The sequence below is a fragment of the Prionailurus viverrinus genome, chromosome D2 (assembly GCF_022837055.1).
Source record: "Prionailurus viverrinus isolate Anna chromosome D2, UM_Priviv_1.0, whole genome shotgun sequence".
Lineage (NCBI taxonomy): Eukaryota > Metazoa > Chordata > Mammalia > Carnivora > Felidae > Prionailurus > Prionailurus viverrinus.
In genome coordinates, this window is record NC_062571.1 from 82117302 (window position 1) to 82139135 (window position 21834).

Sequence of the window (21834 nt, forward strand, 5' to 3'; positions counted from 1 at the left end):
AGCCACCACATCACGTTGTTGTTCTTACAGCACCCACCCCAGTGGCCCCCTTCCACCCACAGTGTGGTTGCGCCACTGACATACCCAGCCTCTGCCCGCTACGCACCTTCTTCCTTCTTCCTCTTTTTCATCTACTTACTGGAGGTCGGGGGATGGTAAGGATGAGTCTCGGCATTGAGCCCATACTTCGCACTTAAATTAATCCTATTCTGATGGCGCTTTGATCAAAATACCTGGATCTAATTAATCAAAGCAGCTGGGAAAAACCGTCGTCTAAAATATCAACAACTCAACGGTTGTCTGCATATATGCAGTGGGCCCTATCTACTTACTACTTGGCTGTCTGGCTTTGTCTCTCCTTCATTCTTCCCTCCCATCCATCCTACCTGCCTACCAACCCAGCCGTCCGTCTGTCCGTCCAACCGTCCGTCCACCCACCCACCCATCCACCCATCTCCCGTCATGTGGCAGACTTCAATCGTACAGATTTATCCGGTACTTACTATCTGCCAGGCACTGGGGGTACAGTGTTGGCCCCATGAGGACAAGACTTCTGCTTGCTTTCAAATTGCAAGAAGAAAGAAAAGCAAACAAATGAATGCGCCTGAAGTCCAGGGGAGGGCAACGTGATGAAGGAAACGGGAGAGTGAGAGGGGCCAGGGGGCTGTTGTTCTAAGCAGACCGGTCCCTCCTCTGAGAGGGGGAACCAGGAGCCGAACTCCGTAACTCAATCCTACCAGGGATCCTAAGACGGAGGTCTCATTTTCCCATTTTATGGACAAGAAAACCAGGACTGAAGAGGTTACGTATGTTGCCTAAAGCCAGACGGTGGGGCCGTCTGAGGGCAGGGCTCAGCCTGCCCCCTCCGGTGCTCTCAGGTGTATCGAGGCCTCACAGGCACTGGGCCCTGCGTGGGCCTTGAGGACACAGGGCAGAAGAAGACCCCCTCTCCCCCACACTGCTGAGGGGAGTGACAGGCAGGTGCACACGGGTAACAGGGCAAGAGCCATGATACGCACTCACGTGCAGCCCAGGTGATCCCAGACGTAGGTAGATAAGGGGTTCAGTGCTACTGCCGTGTATGGAGAGGGCGATCAAATGAGGTTATGATACGATGGCTTTGTTCTTCTCTCCCTGCCTCAGAACACCAGGATACAGGAGACCAGCAGTTTGCAGCAGATGCTAAGCCCCTGGAACTGGGTAGGCAGGGTTGATATCACTCTGCCATGATGATGTTTTGATGCTATATAGGTTCTGTCGTTCTTACTATTATTAAGTAACTTATCTCCTAAGAAATGCGGCCACGTTAAAAACAAAAACAAAAACAAAAACAAAAAACCAAACACTGTTGCAATTTGAATGTGTAAATTGATGAGTTAGTTTTCCTTATAGGGCAAAAAGATTTCTACACATACTAAAATTTTTTTTAAATGTTTATTAGTTTTGAGAGAGAGAGAGAGACAGAGAGAGCGAGACAGAGAACAAGCAGGAGAGGGGCAGACAGAGAGGGAGACAGAGAACTGGTAGCAGGCTCCAGGCTCTGAGCTGTCAGGACAGAGCCCGAGATGGGGCTCAAACTCACGGACCACGAGATCATGACCTGAGCCGAAGTCGGCTGCTTAACCGACTGAGCCACCTAGGTGCCCCAAAGATTTCTATATGTATATATGGCTGTATGTGTGTGTGTATAAACAGATCTCTGAGCAGTTTCAGACACATGAGCTTGTAAACAGGGTCACAAGGATGAGGGTTAGCCTGGGGTGTACAGAAGGTTAAGAACAAAAAGGGAGGAAGAGAGAGAAAGAGACGGGTGTCCACAATGATTTAAAACAAAGAGGTAAGTTAGATATATGAATACCAAATAAAGTGGGTAAAATAGGACAGGGAATCAAGCAAAGGTATACAAATGGTATTTAAGCAAGTATGAAACATTTTCTAAGAGAGAACCGGATCACTGCTGGGGAATCTGGACCCAGAACACAAAACTGGGTCTTCTAGGGGAGGGTGGGTTTGGGATTTAACGTCCCAAATGCCAATGGGCTGCCTGGCTTAGAAAACCAGGTGTCTGGTCAGCGCAACGACCGTAAAATCACGAGAGGCTATAGAAGCCACCGCACACGTAAGGAGAGCTGCCACTTTCCCAAAGAGAAAATTGCACAGGAAAGGTGATGGCCAATTTGAGTGTGCACATTTGGAGCAACGTGGATGATGGGGTCAAGAGTCATAGAACATATTGTCGGTTAACTTGATGAGAAATATTGAAAAGTCACATTGTAATTAAGAGATATTACTTTTTTCTTTTACTCTCCTATATCGCGAAACAATACTCCCAGCTTGTTTACATTTCTCTTTGGCCTTAAGGTCTTTGGTCAACTGATCTTTGACCAAGGTGCCAAGAATACATAACGGGGTAAGGACAGTCTCTTTAATACATGGCGCTGGGAAAACTGGCCATACACATGCAAAAGAATAAACGGGACCCTTATCTAATAATAGCAGACACAAAAATGAACTCAAAACAGAGGAATGACTTCAGTGTAAGACTTGAAACTATAAAAAGGTAAGAAGAAAACATAGAGGAAAACCTTCCTGACGTGGGTCTTGGCAAAGATCTCTTGGGCAGGATGCCAAAAAGCACAGGCAACAAAAGCAAAAGGAAAGTGGGACCACATCAAACTGAGAGGCTTCTGAATGGTAAAGGAAAAAAAATCAACAAAATGTGAGACGACCTACAGAATGGGAGAAGATATCTGCAACCCATACATCTGACAAAAGGTGAATATATAAAACATATAGGGAACTTCTACAACTCAGTAGCAAAACAATCCCAAATGACCAGATTAAAAGATGGGCAAAGGAACTGAATAGACATTTCTTCAAAGAAGACGTGCAAATAGCCAACAGTTACAGGAAAAGACACTCAACATCACTGACTATCAGGAAAATACAAGTCAAAACCACAATGAGCTATCACCTCGCACCAGTTAGGATGGCTGTTACTAAAAACATGAAAGATAACAAGTGTTGACAAGGATGCTGAGAAAAGGGAACCTCCATACCCTTATACCCTACGTCGTAGGAATGTAAACAGACACAGCCTTTGCAGAAGACAGTGTGCAAATTCCGCAAACAACTAAAAATAGAACCACCATATCGCCAGTAGTCCTGCTCCTAGGTATACATCCAGAGGAGTCGAAATCAGGATCTTGAAGAACTATCTAAACTCCCATGTTCACTGCAACATTATTCACAATGGCCAAGACATGGAACCAACCTGTGTCCGCTGATGGATGAATGGATAAAGAAAATGTGGTATATGCATACAACTGAAGATTACTCAGCCTTAAAAAATAAGGAAATCCTGCCCTTTGAGACAGCCTGGATAAACCTGGAGGACATAATGCTAAGTGAAAGAAGTCAGACACAGAAAGACCAACACGGCGTGATCTCACTTACAGGTGGAATCTAATAAGTCAAACTGACAGAAGCAGAGCGTAGAATGGTGGTTGCCAGGGGCAGGGGGCAGGTGTGGGGAGACGTGAGGAGGTATTAGTCGAAGAGTACAAAGTTTTCGTTGTGAAAAATTAGTCCTAGAAATCTACTATACAGCAGAGTCTCTAGTTAATATAAAATTTTGCCAAGAGGGTAGATCCTAATGCTAAGTGTTCGTTCTCTCTCTCATACACACGCACGCACACACACACACACACACACACACACACACACACGCACACGCACGAAGAGAGGTATGACCTTTTAGAGGCGATGAATGTGTTTATGGCATCAATTGTGGTGACGGATGTACACTCATCTCCAAGCTCGTCAAGTTGTACACATTAAATACCTACAGCTTCGTGTATGTCAACCACACCTCAATAAAGTGATTACAAAAAGTCTGTTTTCTGCAGCCCATCCTCTGTATTTCTAGCTCATGTTGATGCTGACCTTTTTACTCTGTTGTGATGTTGTCACTGGAAATCTTATTCTTAGGTTCAAGTACCCATTCCTCCAACAGTGAGTCTTCTGATTTTACTTTTTTCTATTTGCTCAGAGGGTATATACTCAGGATCTCCAGAAGCTGATCATTTATCCTGTTGCTTGTCAAAGTGATCTTTTCAAGGATCCTTTACCAGAACAACAACAACAACAACAACAACAACAAAAGGTGGAGCCATGAAGTCACACCCTAGGAACAGTAATTAAACATACGACAAACGTCCCGGTCTTTTCATAAACCCAATCTCGTCCATCAGCCTCAACCAGGCTCCTAAACAGCACTGATAGAGGCTCCCGAGGCCCGATGTACCTTTCCGACAGGACTGTGAGAGTCAAAAGACATGATCGAGACATGAATAGGTCAGTAGTCAACCAAGCTTTCTGACGGATAATTTCTGGGGGGGAAACCATGCTTTAAATCTGGGCATGTATGGGATCCGAGAAAAACAGTGACCGTTTATCGAATTTCAATTGCTTTTGGAAGGCTGCCTGCCTTCTCTGGTCTCTCTAAGCAGCCATGCTGCAGAGTTGGAAGGGCAAGAGACTTGGGCCTGAGAATAACGTAGGCTGATCTGGTGTCAACCCTACATACCAAGAGACCCGGTAACATGGGGACAAGTACATCACCTGAGTCAGAGGTGCTGTGAGACTCAGTGAGGCCCCAACACACGGCAGGCTCTCAGTCAAACTGAATTATAATAAGGACAGCCATCGATCGCGGGGAAGGGGAAGTCTGGCTCCTGGACATTAAGAGTGGGAGAATGTGTGAGGGAGAAAGAGAGCTCCTCGTGCCTGGCCAGGTTTGCGACACTTATTTACTTGCAATAGTTCATGGTTCTAACAATAGGGACTTGACATCTGTCTCCTTCACCGAGGATTGTCCCCAGTGCCTCGCACATCAGAGGAAACCAATGAAAAGTGTTGAATGACGGGATAAGTAATTTCTGAACCTACCTTGGGACATGAGGGGGAAGAGAATCTCCGAATCTGAAACACTGGGAAGTTTTGTACATACTCTGTATATTAAATAACAACTCTAGTCGCAGCTCAAGGACTTCAACTTCCCTACACCTCTCCCCTCCTGACTCATTTTAGGGAGTGAAGCTCCCCATGGCTCCAAATCCTGTGGTCGTTCTGGGCACCCTCCCAACCTGCGCTGGGTGAGCCCCTAGAGCGTCACCTCACCACACAGGCACTAAGCACCACCTTGAAAGAGGTAGTAGGAGATCTCAAGTACAGACATTTGGGTCTGAGTCATTTTTATACTCTGGGAACCAAGGTCATCTTCCCTGTAATTCCTTTCCTCGCCCTTAAACAAACCAGCACACACATCTTAAATGAATGAACATATTTTAGATCACCAACATACCATCGGTTGAGTACCCCCACTATTGGGTATTGTGCTGGGTCCGGCACGCAGGATCTTTAATCCTTACAGCCACCCCTGTAAGGTCTACGTACCCCGTTTCACCGATTTAAACACCAAGGCTCAGTGTTCTGGCAACTCGCTGAAGATGATAATGTTGGGGAAGTGGTAAAGCTGGACTTGACTCATGGATCCAATGCCGAAGCCCACGGTCCTTCTATTCAGCTGCAATCTCCCTCTTAGAAACCACGTAACTGGCAACACACTCCTCTCCCTGCGGTTCCTTTCTCTCCAGAACCACCAGATGACTCCTATAATCTGTCCATCCTCAGGCGTGGCTGCATCTCCACCAAATCTTTTTCAGGGAATAACTTGACAGGCCGGGACACTGGCCACCCGTGCTTATTCTCAGGTAATGGTAATGAACGGAGTTGGGTGACATGCCCTTGAGTCTGAGCACACCAGTTGGGGCGGGGGTCTTCCTCCAAGAAGGGGGCAGTGGTGGGAGAGTCAGTAAACATTTTTATGTCTCTTTGGTGAATCTCTACTGACTCAGGAAAAGAAATGAAAATCCCTGACTCTGATAACTTGAAAACTGCTGCAGGCAGAAGTCAGTCCATAAAGAAGCAAAGCTGGGTAGGGCTTGCTCTACTCTGGTATTAATCTGCCCAGTGGCTTGAGAAATGCAGCTTTCTAAAAGTTAACTTTCTGTTTTTCCCAGGAAACCAATAACGGTCTAGATCCAAGACTTACTCATTTCAGTGCTCACCCAGAACTTGAGGGAGCAAGAAATGCCATGTCACACTTTACCACTGGTGTATCATCACTGGGACATGTCAGTGACATGGCTTGCTACAATGTGGCAAAGAAAACTCGCATGTGGAAGAAAATTAGGTCATGCTTTCATCAGCTATGTGAACTTGGGGATGGGATGGATCTCTCTCTGTGACATCAAAGACCAGAACCCATACTCAATCCCTTGTCACGTGGCCTCTTCATCTGTTTGTCTAGAGAATCAATAGAAAGCACATGATCATGTGTACTTCTTGGTCAACCTCCACGGATAAGATCTTTGGCATTCTCCTTCCTCAAGCACTTAGGGGCTGACAGCTTTCGTCAATGCTCAGAAATGGCTGTTCTAATTTGGGTGGGGACATGGTGCCTGGAGGATGGGGCAGAACCCTGCTTCCAGTGCTTGTTCTTGGGGCGCCTGGGTGGCTCAGTCGGTTAAGGGTCTGACTCTTGATTCCCGCTCAGGTCACCATCTCACGGTTGGTGGGTTCGAGCTCTGTATCGGGCTTTGTGCGGACAGCGTGGAGCCTTCTTGGGATTCTCTCTCTGCCCCTCCCCTGCTTGCTCTCTCTCTAGCTCTCTCTCAAAATAAATCAATAAAACAAACTTAAAAAAACAAAAACAAAAAAACAAAAACGACGCTTGTTCTCATCCAGTTGGGCTGGTCTTTCCTGCCCTGGGGTCTCTACCGTTGGGATGAGAAATCGTGGCACGAGAAACACGGAGGTTTAAAGGCCAAGAGGTTTAAAACGACCGAAACTTATTTCAGAAGTACAAAAGCAGTTGGGACTGGATTCAGATCATAACATGCCCGGCCGCCGCCCCACCTGCCATTTCAGGCTGTAGGCGGGGCCGCGCGGGGTTCTGCGTCACCTCCGGGGCCCCGCAAGCTTCCGGCTGGAGGCGGGGCACTGCTCGGCACCGCCCCTTCCAGCACAGCCCGCTGCACTGGGGCCAAACCCCTCCTGGGGAGGAATGTCTCCAGCGTGGGAGAGCCTGTGCCCACAGCACAGGAGGAGACTCCAGTCCGGCCACAGTGCTCCGTCCCCCAGGTCGGAAGATTGGGTCAATGATGGATGATGGACCAAAGCCAAGTAAATCAGCGTTTTCCTTGGAACCTGGCCGCTGGAGCCCGTTGCAGAAGGGTCCCGGGCTGCTGTGTTCCTCCGCATTGCTGACTGTGTCCTTCCAGGCCTTCTCCCACCACCACCTTCCCGTGAGGCTGGACCCGGCCCTCCTTCTCTCAACCGTGCTGTGGGGGCTGTCCCCTCCTTGCATTCACCGCGCTTGCTCTTTTGCCTCCTGTGATGTCCCAAGGCTCCTTCCTCCCACTGTAAAAACCCAGCAGACAGGGACAGTGCCTCAGGCCCGCACAGAGCAGGTGCGTGCCAAGAAGAAGGAGTGCAAAGCCACAGGGAAAGCAATCTGGGGAAGGCACATCATGTCTCAACTGCCTTCCCCAGAGGAAGTCAATTACGATTTCTGCCGAACAAGGCATCTCGGGTAAACGGATGCGGCCTCCTGGCTTATCTTTTCTGTGACTCTGGATTTTCACTTACTCATTTACATCAAAGGAAGTATTACTGTGCGGTCGGACGGGGAAAGAAGATCTAAGGTCATCAAAAGACAGACATCTTACAAATACAGGCGAAGTAAGAAAGCTTATCGGCGGGAAAACCGGAAAGGGGGCTCGGGGCTGACCTTGGGAACAGATACAGCTCTTGCATTAAAAGAAAACATTAAAAGCAGCAGAGTGGAAGACCCAAACCCCAGAGGCAACATCCCGCGCGCCCTGGCTGTGTGCAGACCCAGCAGAGACCAGTTCCGACAGCGGACCAGGACTCAGCCAAGTGACTCTCGTGGCTTTTGTGTGCGAGTGGCCGTCCGGCATTTCTCTCAGAGCCACAATGGTCAGTAATTTCAAAAGTGCAAATGACTTCTACCCACTGGTAAGAGGTTATAAAGGCACAGGTTTGGGTTCAAAGTTGCCACGCTTAAAAACATCTGTCTTCCCGTTTTCACGAAGAGACTTCACGTCTGTCTCTTGAGAAGCAAAATGACAACTGTTTTCTCATCGCCACTCTATCACATCCATCTACAGCCTTTGAATTCTTAATAATGGAACACTTAGAGGTTCTGCCATTATCAAGAGATAAAATTTAGCCTTTCAGAGGGAATTCTGACATCATGCTGTAGTTTACAATGACACAGAAAGTGATGGGTTTTAATTCCCAGTCTTATCTTCAGAGTGATAAAACTTATATTCGTGATTGTAGTTTGGAAGTTTGAATGTCATTATGCCTGTTGAAAGGGAGATGATGACATCTCGCATTAAGCCCACAATTTACTTGATCTAATCTCTTCCTTAAAATGACTTTATTATGCAAATGATCTTCTGCCATTTGGGCGGATGGGCTCCTCCCTCCCTGTCAACTAACTGTCCCAGCCCCCTGCTGCTCACTGCTCCACCCACAGACAAAGGCACTCTTATGAGCAACTGAAGGTCCTGTTGGTCCCCTCGTATTTCTCCCCCTCTCTTCTCCAAATTGACCTTTGCGTTCAATGGAAAATGGAGCCCAAATGAACAAATCTTATTGCTTTCTCACGCAGCGGGACAGAAGGGAGACCTTCCCGACCCTTGGACGCTAGGACTCTTGGCAAGAGCGTCTCTCGCTTCCCGTTGCTCGTCACCAGAGTGGTAGACGATTAGCAAATGTTCCGCTCCAGGTGTATCATCATAATGCAAACTCATTTAAACCAGCCTTGCAGATAAACACTGAATATTTACCAGCCCATAAAAATTGTCTGGCCAGCTCACACTGCATAAATCAAGCGACGCTATTTTCTGGTGAGTGATAAAATAGATAAAACTAACGTATTTCAGGACTCCCCTGATGCAAATTGTTTGTGGCTCTCGACGTGCAGTTATCTGTAAGATTAATTTCCAAGTCACGCTTTCAGTCACCATGGTTCAGATAAACAACACTGGCAAAAGTGAATTTTCGGCCTGAAGAAAAATATCCGGCTTATTTCAGAAGGAATAAAGGTCATCTCACATTGACAGAAAATCTTTGTGGCTATTAAGACCAAACTGGACTAAGTGAGCTAAATACAAGTTACAGTTTGAACTGCAGATAACATTTCTGTGTTTGACACCAACATATAAAGTCTTGAGATGTAACATTTGTGGAAGAAAAATTGGGGACAGGGAAGAATTTAAGCTCCTCGCCAACGAGAACATTACCGACGTTAATTAGGAAAGGAGACAAATGAACAAAGACCCCAAAAGGTATTCTAGAAGTATCTTACATTGGGGGCACCTGGGTGGCTCAGTCCGTTAAGCATCTGACCTCGGCTCAGGTCATGACCTCACAGTGGGGGAGTTCGAGCCCCCCATTGAGGCCCACGTCGGGGCTCTGCCATGACTGTTCGGATGCTGCCTGGGGTTCTCTCTCTCTGCCCCTCTCTCTCTCTCTCTCTCTCTGCCCCTCCCCCATCTTGCACTCTGTCTCTCTCAAAATAAATAAATAAACCTAAAAAAAAAAAAAACAGAAGAAGAAAAGTATCTTACTTTGCTAGTTGGGGTTTGGAGGCATATGTTTTGAATTTTCTATCATTCTATTTGTAGAAAGATTTGGAAGCAGGATGAATTTATTGAAATATGATGCTGCTTTAAGAAATGTCCATTTCAAAAGGGAATAGTTAGCTGGAAGGAAGGGCTTTCTCCGGTCAGCGTTTGGGTAGCCAGGTCTGGAGAGTAATGGACTTCCTGAGCGTAAATGGACACTCCCGGATGGCTCCACAGTTCAGTTGGGTCACTGGGGTATGCGTGGCACAGGCCAGGAGTAGACGCTCAATGAATCCTGGAGCTCTGGGCTACTGGGGCTCGTGGGGAGCCTAAAATGACCCTAATGCAAATATGCTTCAGCTCCCCAAGCATTTGCTAATCATGGTGAAACGAACTACGGCAAATGTGTCCTTGACAGTAAGTTTTACTTTTCTGAATGGTGAAAAGCTGATTCAAACCAACCACTGTTAACACGGCATTAGAATGTTCCCAGCCTGGTCCCTCTAGTTGGCCAGGGGCCTGGCTGAGGAAGTCACCCCCGCCCTGGGATTGTGACGGTCACATCCTGACTCCACTCCGGGTCCAGGAGATAGTGCAGAGGGACTGTGGGAAGTACGTCACTCTGGCAGACTCGGGCTCTTGAGTCAGCATCTTAGACTAGCAGGACATTGATGAATATTTAATAAATGAGAGAACGGGGTGAGAAATGAGGATCTCTGCTCTCCAGGTCACAGACCAAGCTCTGGACAAGCAGGACTGCCTGAAGTTCCCTGGGATGGCCCCTTTGCACCTTGACCGCTGCTATTTCGTATGCAGGAAATACCCTTCCCCTCCCACTCCTGCCAAACGACTTCTCCAAGGCAACCTCATCTAGGACGCCTTCCTGGCTGGCTCCATACCACACTCCGGGTTGAGCCCTCTCTTGACCATGCCTCACCACATCACGGCACTCAGAGAATCTTGCTCACTAGTCCGTGAGCGTCCTGTGAGCTCCATCCCATCTCATTTGCAGAGTTCGGACTTACTAGGAGCCACGCATCTAGCATGCTACTGCATGGGACACCTTACATACGATGGGTAACAGGCTGGGTTAGAGGACGACGACATACCCACAGGGTAGGCATCTGACAAGCCCCATGTTACGGATGAGGCACAAAGGTTGAGTAGACCTGTCAAAGGTCACCTGGCTAGTAAGGGGTCTGTTTAGCACCTGTGGCAGGCAGAAAAAGGGCCCCCCAAAGGGGCCCGCATTCTAATCCTCGGAACTCGTGAATATGTGACCTTACGTGGCAAAGGGACTGTGAAGATGTGATTAAGGATTTGGGGGGGTGGGGAGTCTCTTGAATGGTCTGAATAGGTGCAACGTAATCACGGGGCCCTTAAAAGAGGGAGGCAGGAGGGTCAAACTCGGAGAAGATGTGAGCGAGGAAGGAGAAGCCAGAGAGAGACAGAGCCTGGAAGATACGTGCGTGCTGCCGCCCTCGAAGATGAAGGAGGGGCCACGGGCCAAGGAACGCGGGGGCCTCAGGAAGCTGGCGGAGGCGCAGGGATACGCCTGCAAAAGTAACGTCCCCCTGCCAACGTCTCAGTTTTAGGGTTTCCAACTCGCAGGGCCAGAAGACGACAAATCTGTGTTGTCGTAAGCCGCTAAATTTGTGGTCATTTGTTACAGCAGCCGCAGGAAACTCATACAGCGCCCTTGAACTAGACCACAAGACAGCTGCACTGCCAGGGAAGGGAAGGAACCCGCTGCATTTACCCAGGAGGTGGCCAGAGGCCCTTCTGAGAAGGTCCCCGGTGTGGAGGGCCCCCGCTGGTACTGGCGCGCTCGTCCTCCGCCCTCCTGAGGAAGTTGGTGCAGCGACCTGAAGTCCTGAGAAGGAGTTGGCTGGAGTGCACTGAACCCCTAAAGCCCTGAGCCTGAGGCGGATCCCCAAGCTTGTCATTTCCAGGAACGCTGAGCCTCCCTGATGCCAGGAAGGCTCGGTCCACGTGCACTGACCCTCTCAGGGCGATCGCGCCACCGCCCCGGCACAGGCGTCCTCAGCCCTCAGGGGGGCGGCAGGGGAGAGGGGAGGCGAGCGAGGAGCTCCGGGGGAGCGGCCCTCTTCAGGAGCTGGTGTGGGTCCCCGGGGCCACCAGGCTGCCAGCCTCACCGTCAGCCACGAGGATGCTGAGAATCCACAGGAGGGAACTTCCTATTGCTCTCGCTTTTGAAAAGCTCAGTCTGTGAGTCAGGCTGTCGGTTTGCCTGCCTGTCTGGCTCGCTCGCGTGCGCGCTCGCGCTCTCTCTCTCTCTCTCTCTCTCTCTCTCTCTCTCTCTCTGGTCAGGCAGCTTGAGAAGGCCTGATCCGATGAGATAAATACCCGCCTCGGTCACCAGGAATCTAAGGCGCGCAGCCAGCTGAGTCACACGGTGGCGATGGCTCACAGAGAGCCGCGGAGTTCAAGCTGACCTCACTTTGGAAATGGGGCCAGACGCTGCAATACAGCGGGACATCGGAGAGCACATTGGCCTCCGAAGGCTCCAAGTGCTGTGTGTGCTCTGGCCACAGAAGGCCGTTTTGGAAGGGAGCGTCATGACTCCCCCTGTAACTCGAGAAGCGGGGAGACTGCTGAGTCCGGAGAAAGGCTGGGGAGGAGCGGCCACCAGGGATGCTTCAGGCCACGAGGATGTGGCCTGCAGTGGTAGCCGCTGTCCCAAAGTGACCTCGCTTGACTGAAAGGTGTTTGAAGTCACTGACCTGCTCAGAGCCCAGCCGGGCATCTGACGCGTGTATTGTTTTTTTTAAATTTGTTTTTAAATGTTTATTTATTTTTGAGACAGAGAGAGACAGAGCATGAACGGGGGAGAGTCAGAGAGAGAGAGGGAGACACAGAATCCGAAACAGGTTCCAGCCTCTGAGCCATCGGCACAGAGCCCGACGCGGGGCTCGAACTCACGGACCGCGAGATCGTGACCTGAGCCGAAGTCGGCCGCTTAACCGACTGAGCCACCCGGGCGCCCCTGACGCGTGTATTTTGAGGGCCTCCCGCTTTGTGCCCGAGTGGACCCGCAGAGCCTGAGGAGCCCCGGGAGAGCTCCTCCCAGACATGGTGAACGGGCTGCACCAGCCCCCGGCTGCACCACGCCGCTCCTTCTTGCCCCTCAGGGCCATCCAAGTACAGAGGGCCATCTTCGGCTGGTGGGGCCGCGGGCTCGACGACGGGACCCAACCCTCAGAAACAGCGGTCCTTGCTCTCCCTGCCTGGCCACTGCTTTCACACCCCGCTGAACACCCGAGCTTTGATGACCGGTCACCATTTTCTGTCCTCGTTTACTGCCCTCAGCACCCCTGAAACCGAAACCTCACACGTCAAAGTCTGACGAAGACCCAATATCGGATTTCCCTTCCTCTAGAGCTTGCCTGGCTCTCTGCCTGGCTGACCACGGTGGCCGTGCCACAGCTGGTGTCCCCGGCCAGCACTGAGGTCACCTCCGCAGGCGGCGGGGAGGAGGGAGAAGGACAAGACGGGGCGGGGGCCGCACTCTTGGAAAGCGCTCTCTGGGGGACTGGATTCGCTGCTGGAATCCCGGAGGGGGGGGGCAGAGGCAGCAAACGCTGGGGTGAGGAGTCCTCAGGGTCCCGGCTGCCCCACGGGGGCCCTGGACCCCCGGCCCCAGAAGATGGGCCAACAGAGAGCCACGTCCAGGGGCCCGAGTCTTCCTCCTGTGGCGTCCCAGCATCCACTCCACTGCGGAGCTTCCGTGGAAGTTTTGTTCTAGGCCTGGCTCTTGGGCACAGCCACACAGCGTGCATTACGTATGGCTCTTGGGCCCGTGGGCCTGGGCGCCAATCCCAGCCTTACACCATCAGGAAGCTGACTTCCGGTCTCTGAATTTGAGCTGCACCTTCTCTGAACCGTAGTCATGTCCCCTACCTCTCTCCTGTTGGAGGGCTGGAAGGGATGAGTCATACGGAGCGTCTGGCCCAGCATCCTGCACTCAGGAAGCACGGAGTGGACAGCCCCTAACTGCCCCAGCAGCTGCTTCCTGGCCACCTGCCCGTCTGGGTGCCTTTTTCGGGAACGCACACATCCACCACTCTGCTTTTAGAACCCGGATGCCTCGCGAGGCCCTCCAACACCTGTCTGCACGTTCTTCCTCTGCACCCTGGGGTCCCGGCCTCCCGCCCCGGCAGCCCTTTCCACATGCCAGCTCGCTGCTCCCTGCGTCAGGAGTGACCCCTCCTTGTCCTTCCTGGTCACAGGCTCCTCACGCGGCGAGTCTGCCAGGACTTTCTCTTGCCCGAGCACCAAGAAGCACTTACGTGATCAGAGTGGGTAGGAAGTTCTATCTGTCTGCCCAACGACTGTTAAGCCATCTGAGGGCAGGGGTCACGGCTGGTCCTCCCCGTCGCTCCACAGGGCGCACAGCAGGTGATCACACATCTGTCAGTGGGCCGCGCTCCGGGCAGTGCCCCTTTCTGCACGCCCAGCGCCCGGCACGGCCCCAGGTCTTCCAGGGAGCCAATCGCTCCAGCTGAAGGGAGGGAAGCTTTGCAGACGGCGCGGCGGGAGCGACGCTTACAGGAACCGAGCGAGCTCCCCGAGCCCCACGGCCCCGCGCCCACCGGGGGCGGCCACATACCTGGTCCCCAGAGCGTGACGCACTGCTGCTCGTGGGTCTGACAGATGCCGTTGTAGCAGTAGCCGTCGACTCCCTGACACGGGTGCCCGTCGTGCAGGTACACGTTGGCCGGGCACTGGGGGCTGGCCCCCGTGCAGAACTCGGGGAGGTCACAGGAATTGCTGGAGTCCCTGCATGCCGTTCCCGCAGGCTTTAGCTGGAAGGAGAGGCTGTTTATGGCCCGTGCACCGCAGGAAAGGGAAGCGGCTTCCCGGCAGCGCTCCTGGGCCAGAGCCGGGGCCGGGCCATCCTCCCGAAGCCTCACATCAAGGGGCAAGGATCCCAAGGGAAGAGAGAGACACGGAGAGTCGTTAAATACACAGAATCTTGCTCTGGGCTCTGGGGTTTACCTTTCCACTAGGGAGGGGGGCAATCAAGAGCTGCCTCTTTTTTTTTTCATTTTGTAATGTTTATGTATTTTTGAGAGAGCGTGAGCAAGGGTGGGGCAGAGAGGGAGACACAGAATCTGAAGGAGGCTCCAGGCTCTGAGCTGTCAACACAGAGCCCAATGCGGGGCTCGAACTCATGAGCCATGAGATGGTGACCTGTGCTGAAGTCGGACGCTTAACCAACTGAGCCACCCAGGAGCCCCAAGAGCTGCCTGTTTTTAATTTCGTGCGACATTAGGGTGTTCTGATGAGGAGACAGGCTGCTTGGTGGCACCTGTCACCTCAAAGGAGGCATGGGCAGGGAGTACCGGCCGATGGGCTCCTTAATTCTGAAGATCTCTAGTCGCCACGTGTTTTAAGATGAGGTTTGCTCCTACAGTGTTAGCACTTGTGGCCAAGAGGACAAAAATCATTCCGAGGGCTCGGTGACAATTGTATTTCACTTTGTCATCAAATCATGGACTTGGAAACCTGTCTGTAGGACTTCACGGGGCAGAAGTGAAGCAAGGGAGCCGTAAAAGATGTTAGGAACCATCGGCCAATGCCTCACCTTCCTGTGGTTGAAGAAACCGAGGCTCAGAGTGGCTTGTCAGAGGCTACACGGCCAGCGACCTGCCCCACCCCCGCCCACCCCCTTCCATGGCCAGCAGCTGTGTGCCCGGGGTGGGGGTGGTGGTGGTGTCAGCTTCCTTGAACGTCCCCCCAGAAGTTAATCACGGAGAGAAAGGGCAGGATGGATATTTTAGGCTGAACGTAAGATGCTGTAATGCACTTCTGAATCGCGGGGCTGGGTGGGGAGTGGAGAGGGAGTTTCCTGCAAGCAGAATGCCAAGATCAATCGCTTAATTGAAAAAGAAAGAAAGTCCACCCTTGGAACCTTTGAATCAAAAGCTCAGGCTTCTCCTCAGTCAGATCTCAGCTCTGAATGACGAGACAAACAATGCAATTGCCCAAACAAATGGCAATCTGTCATGGCAGCAGCAATGACCAAAGTATCAAAGGGCCGCCATTGTTCGGGCTGGGTGGGCCAATCCTTGTGTTGGGAGGACATCAAGATCAAGGTGGTTACGTATATTCCCCGGAACGACCCGCATGGCTTCTCAGCCCAGCAGGTAGATGTTCTTGGGATAGAGCGGAGGCTGAGTGACCGGGGTGGAGACTCTCTCTCTAGCTGCTCCCATCATGGTAATAGGACCACACATCTTACCAGCGTCCAGCAGCACAACTGGAGTGTGTCACAGTGAGCCAGAGTTTTGGGGAACAATTCCTTTCCAACCCGTAAATAAATGACTGATCACCGATGACTTAGCATTCAAGTGTGCATTTCACACGAAGATTGGAGGGGGCGCCTGGGGGGCTCAGCGGGCTAAGCATCTGACTCTTGGTTCCGGCTCAGGTCCTGATGGCACAGTTCGTGAGTTCGAGCTCCATGTCGGGCTCTGTGCTGACACTGCAGAACCTGCTTGGGATTCTGTCTCCCTCTCTCTGTGCCCCTCCCCTGCTCATGCTTTCTCTCTCCCCCCCTCTCTCTCTCAAAAAAAAAAAAAAATAGATACATAAATAAAGTGTGCATTTCACACGAAGACTGGACAACAGTGGGGGACACCGGCTTGCACGGTGAGGAGTTACGGTTTTCACAGTAGAGGGGCCGGGAAGCCATCCTGTTGCCTCGCTCGTCCTGTGTCATTGTGGAAGCACCTGAACCTGGGGGTGGCCTCGGGGCCGAGAGAGCTCACCCGACAGTCTTCACAGCACAGCCCATGTGCGCACACAGCGTCCGGCTTCAGGGTACAGGTGGTGGCATTGCAGCAGACGTTTGTACATTCCTGGGGAGGAGAGCGGGACTTGTTTGACAGGGTCTCGTGGGGTAACTACTCATGGAAGGCCCAGGCCATAAAGGGAAGGAGCTGAAAACCAGCCTGAGATTATTTTCACATCTAGCAAAGCCAAGCTTCTGTGAAGCTTGCCAAGGTCTGTGAGTCCCTGGGAAGAGTCAACAGCACTCATTCTGTGCCTTTCACAGAGGGTAAGGGGAGCGTGCATAGGAAGGCGGGCTGCCCGATTCAGTCAAGTGGGCTGTGGCTGGGGGTCTGTGGGAAGGCCTCTGATTCATGAATCATGCAGGTCTTATGGTAGTGAACGGTCTCAGGATCGCCGGAACACTCTGAACTCACTTTAAAAATATACACAGGCGTGTACAAACTCAACCCTTCAAATACTGACCCTTTTAATCTGGAGCACGCCGGCAGGGAATGGGGTCCAATCAATCGTGGAACCACAGTTCCCCGCCCTCCAGCCCAATGCGGTAGCCAAGACTCTTGCTCAGCACAGGTGGCTGCCTCACCCGGACAAGGCACCTCTCAGGTCCGAAACGCACAACAGAATGACCAAGAGGCCGGAAAGGAGGTCTGTGGGATGTGCCCATGGATTTGCAAGGGATTTCAACAGAGAGATCACATATTAGATGGACTGCTCTCTCGGAAAGGATGGAAAATGACCTCCTCTGTTAAGTTGTTCTTCACAAGTGCCCACGCTCTTCTAACAAAAGCCCTACAAGGGATTGGCACCTTTGCTCGGCTCTCCCCAAAAGGTCCATACATATTACCTACTGCATTTATGAAGTCCTTGTACTTTAGAACATCCCAATAACCTAGAGTTTACACATGTTAGAAGAAAATGAATTATCCGAAAGAAGAGTTCATGGGGTCATTAGTATTACCTCGTGTTAATTAATTAATTAATTAATGTCCTTTTGGTATTAACTAATGCCCTTTTATTTAGCATGTGACATGAGCAGAAGAAGATATATACCATTAGAGTGAAACCAATCATGTAGTATTTTAATAGTATAATATTTTACTCCTGAAAACCATGTTCTGTTAATGAAGTTATCATCAGTATTACAAACGCAATGAATAAAATTTTGTGGATAATCCAGAAGATTTAGGACGATCCTGGATCTCTGAACTGTGTCCTGTGTGAGACTCTATGAATCATGCTCTCATTTGGTGTTTACGATTTGCTCCCATTATACATCCATCCAAAGTTACGAAATTTTAAATTCGCTCAAGGACCTTATAAACATCCGGAGCATATAACATACACAGTAAGACGAAAGTGCCAACCAGAAGTCATAGCTGTAACTTTGATGACAGGAAGGGTTTCTAACTCATGGACTTATAGAAGTTTAGGAACTTGCTTTGTTTTTAGAAGGAGTCCACTGATTGATTGCATTCCTGATCAGTGCTGTCAAATACACAGCAGTGTTGTCCGGTTCACTGTGGTCTAAATGGCTCTACTAACGGCATACTAACCAAATTACACATTTCCTTGAGCATCTCTGTTAAATCAGCCATCTGAAAACTAGGTCCTAAGATTCTTTAAGAACTACCTCCTCACCCCCGACCAAATCACTAAAAAATATAAGCAGCAGTTCAAATGGAAATGCAGCCAAGTAGAATGGCTTTGACTTCAAAGGGGCTTGATAATGTGAGAAAGATAACTAAGTTTAAAAGATATTTGCAGGCTACTGTCATTCTATTGACTTTAAACAAGGAGATAAGGCTGCTTTCCCAACCCCGTTAGCTGGATGAATGAGTGAGTTGTCAGGATATCCTTATGGTTGATGTAAATCCAATGCCCTGTACAGAAGGCTCCAGAAATCACTTGCCTTTTTAACTACCCAGAATCTATTCCTTCTGCAGGACTATACGTATCGGAAGAGACAAATTCTTCATCTGTTGATACATATATTATGTTAGTACTCAATGGGAAAGTTCAACAGAGCCAATGAACACTAGTTCTCCAAAGAAAAAAGAATAATGAAGCCGTTAGCGAACTCTCTGCAAAGGCCATGTCATTCTTGGGTTGTGGGCGGTAGATACAAATTCTTAATCACAGTGCACTGAGATTAAGTCTACAATGCATCCTCCTGAAAACAGTGATTATTTCTGAGAGCAAGGGGGCAGAAGAGGAATCCGGTTATGAGCTGGGGAAGTTCTGGTCCCGTCCGCTCCCCGATGTGGTGACACATTGAGTCCCTCTGGGGGCCAGGGAACGCACGGGCTAACACGAAGCAAAGGCGTGAGGACTATTTCCAGGGCCTGAGCGCTGGGCAGGGGCCTAAAGAGCGCAGGTGAATTAAGCCCGGGGCCGACTAAAAGTTTTGGTCAAAGCAGTTTGGAAACTGGATATGGGTTGTTATACTCTTGGACACAATTTGAAAAGCAAAAACTAAAAAACTACAAATTGAGGTAAGAGGCTTGCCTAGAACTTTGAAAGATTGCTCAGACTTTGAAAGAAATGTCGATGGAAAGAATGAGAGTCATCTCTTCGGATATCAAGAACTTGTCCTGTGAAACAAGGACCCAACCACAGAAACATACAGTCGGGAACTATATGCAAGCGGAACATGGCTCTACCTAAGGAAGGAGTTTGACTGAGTCAGTGCTGCCCTGCCATGACGTCCTGCCTGGAGAGATCGCAAGCACCCCGTCAAAGCTGAATGACTCCTCGATGGAGGCGAAGTTGAGGACCATAACATCGGTGGCTGGCAAATTTCAGGTCCTCAAACATTCGTTGACAGGATGGTGGTGGTGTTGGAATATGGAGCCAATGACTGCGGATGATCATCCTACACCTGAGAGTCCGTGACTCTAGGAAGAGCTGTCAAACTTACTCAGAGTAAATAAACAATTACAAGGAGTTCCAATCAAAGAGAAACCATTTTAAGTCCACATGGCCTCTCCTGAGAAATGCGGGCAATGTATCCTAGTTTTGTTTTTCTTCTGCAGGTAATTAACAAAGTCCCCAAGGACTCTCCCCGTTGTACCCCCCATCCCATGACAGTTTCAAGTTTTCCTCCACTAATCTTCAGAAGAGTTTCTGTAACCCCGTGCATGAGGACTGGCTCCTGTACAGCAATCACCCCCAACACACCGTGAGCAAAATTATCGCTGCCGTGGACAGTGCTGGTATCGCTGTTGAATCCCGGATCTGGAAAGGACGCACAAGCATTTGCTGGGACCACCTCTACTAGCCCCATCCCCCAGTACTTATCCACTCCTGAAATGCTTGCAGAGCTGGCCAGACTGAGACCAAGATTGTTCCTGCTGGTATGGGAAAACGCAGAGCCTTGGGAATTACAAATATGAAGAAGGTTCTACAACCGGTTGCCTGTCTGACGAGCACAGGAATCTGACGGATATCCCAGGATCTCTGCACATTTCCTTCCACCCTAGAATCCCCTTTTCGGAGCAGCCCTCCAAAACATGCTCTTCCTAAGCCCTCACCAAGCCTGTCTGTGAATCTAGCCAAGCCCGCCTTGAACCCGTCTACCATTTCCGCTTGCATAAGCTCTCGGGGAGGGAATCCCACATGCAGACTGCTTGCCATACAAACTCCTTGCTTTGATTTATTCTAAACACTGCCTCCTCCAAGCTTCCAGGAGACCCCTGTTTCACCAGGAGATCTCACTGTGTGCTCTCTTTCTCCTTCCTTCTCAAGATCATTCGGAGATTAAAAAGTGGCTGTTAAATAAGTTTTTATGTTGCTGAAGTTTATCTTGGGCCCTACGGAAACAAGACATTTGCCTGACACTGGCTGGAAGACAGGGTTAAATAAGCCCTTTGCTGGATACAAATGTTCCCTGCTTCCGCTTACTGCTTCTGAAAGCTAACAAGAAAGAGGCAGGAGCCCGGAGCCTCGGGTTGTGCATACAGAGAAGGCTGCGGCATCAGGCAGTTTCTCTACTTGGTGGGAGCTCTTGGTTAAAAATGAATGTTGCTTATTCAAATTCCCCTCTGGTTGCTCGCTTTGCAAAGAGAAAGAAATGATGCTTATTAGCCATCTGAAGCTAGCATTCCCCAAGCTTTCTTCTCTGTTAAACTCAAAGCTAAATGCTTTATTTATTGTTCTTTTCCTCAGCTGGCCTCACCTAGACCGTGTCCTTCAATAGAGAAGATTCTTTCTTTTTAAAACCAGTGATACAACTTATTCTGAGATTCAAGAGAAGGCCGCCCTGGCTTGCACAGCTGTTCAAGGCGGGGTGGGGTGGGGGCTCTTTAGGACTTTCCAAGGCGGGGGGGGGGGGGCCTCTTTAGGACTGTCCGTCGTGAGTTTCTAGCACTCTCGTTCTGCCGCATAATTCTGCCAAGTCCCAACTCCTTTGCCAGCCACAGATGCAAGGCGGCGGTCCCAGGGGGTGTCTCTTACCTCCGGCCCTCCGCAGTCACACTCCTCTCCTTGCTCCACATATCCGTTCCCGCACTTCTGGCCCCCGAAAGACTGCTTCACTTCTGGCAGGTTGAAGAGGCACATTCCCATGCCTTTCTCCAGGCTGGCCTCTAGGTCCTCCTTGCTGCAGCTGCTGAACACCATGGGGAACGGGAACCTGCGGAGAAGAGCTGAAACGGTCAGCCGTCGAGGCACAGAGTGGCTTCTCGAGCCTTCTCTCGTACAGAGATTCACGCGGCTCGCGGACGAGCGCTGCCCACATGTCCACCCTCAGTCCCAGTGAACCGAGGCTTAGTTGCCCGGCATAAAACGAGGCGCACTCGGCTACATCCTGAGATCTATCCCCATACAGCACCCACGCTACCAAGGAAGAAGTGCTCTACCAAGAAACAAATCCTCTTCTGACCGTTTTCAAATCCACAAATTTGTACAGCATCTCATGATGGACAATCATGAACAGTTCCGCACGAAACGATACGACAAAAAAAAAAAAAAAAAAAAAAAAGAGTCCTTGGGACCTGCAGCTTGTAATACGAACGCACACCGGTGTCCTCATTGGAAAGCACAAGGAAGAGACAGGTACAAATGACTGTGCGTATCACTTCCTCGGTTCCATGGACACAACCCCACTGTAGGTGAGGGCCGGCTGAGGCTGGCATTCGGGTCTACGAAGGGCAGATCACTGCCTCTGAAAGCAGAGCTGTAAGAAACCGCAGGGGACTGGAAGTGTGGGCCCTGCTCTTGCCTTAAAACACCAGGGCTACAGTGGATGTGGCAAAGTTGGCCAACCTTCCCGGCATAGTTCATGTTCCGCCTTCCA

At 50.4% G+C, this 21834-nt stretch overlaps 1 protein-coding gene across 2 annotated transcripts in view; it reads right to left on the reverse strand.

Annotated features, from left to right (window-relative positions):
- The window catches only part of ADAM12 (ADAM metallopeptidase domain 12), a 350145-nt gene that overhangs the window by 38966 nt on the left and 289345 nt on the right, over positions 1-21834 (reverse strand). For both annotated transcript variants that reach the window (XM_047824703.1, XM_047824704.1), the window contains 3 exons: positions 20994-21171; positions 16517-16606; positions 14353-14548 (listed from right to left, as the gene is read on the reverse strand). In XM_047824703.1, coding sequence (XP_047680659.1) covers positions 14353-14548; positions 16517-16606; positions 20994-21171 — 464 coding nt within the window. The remainder of the gene's footprint in view (positions 1-14352; positions 14549-16516; positions 16607-20993; positions 21172-21834) is intronic.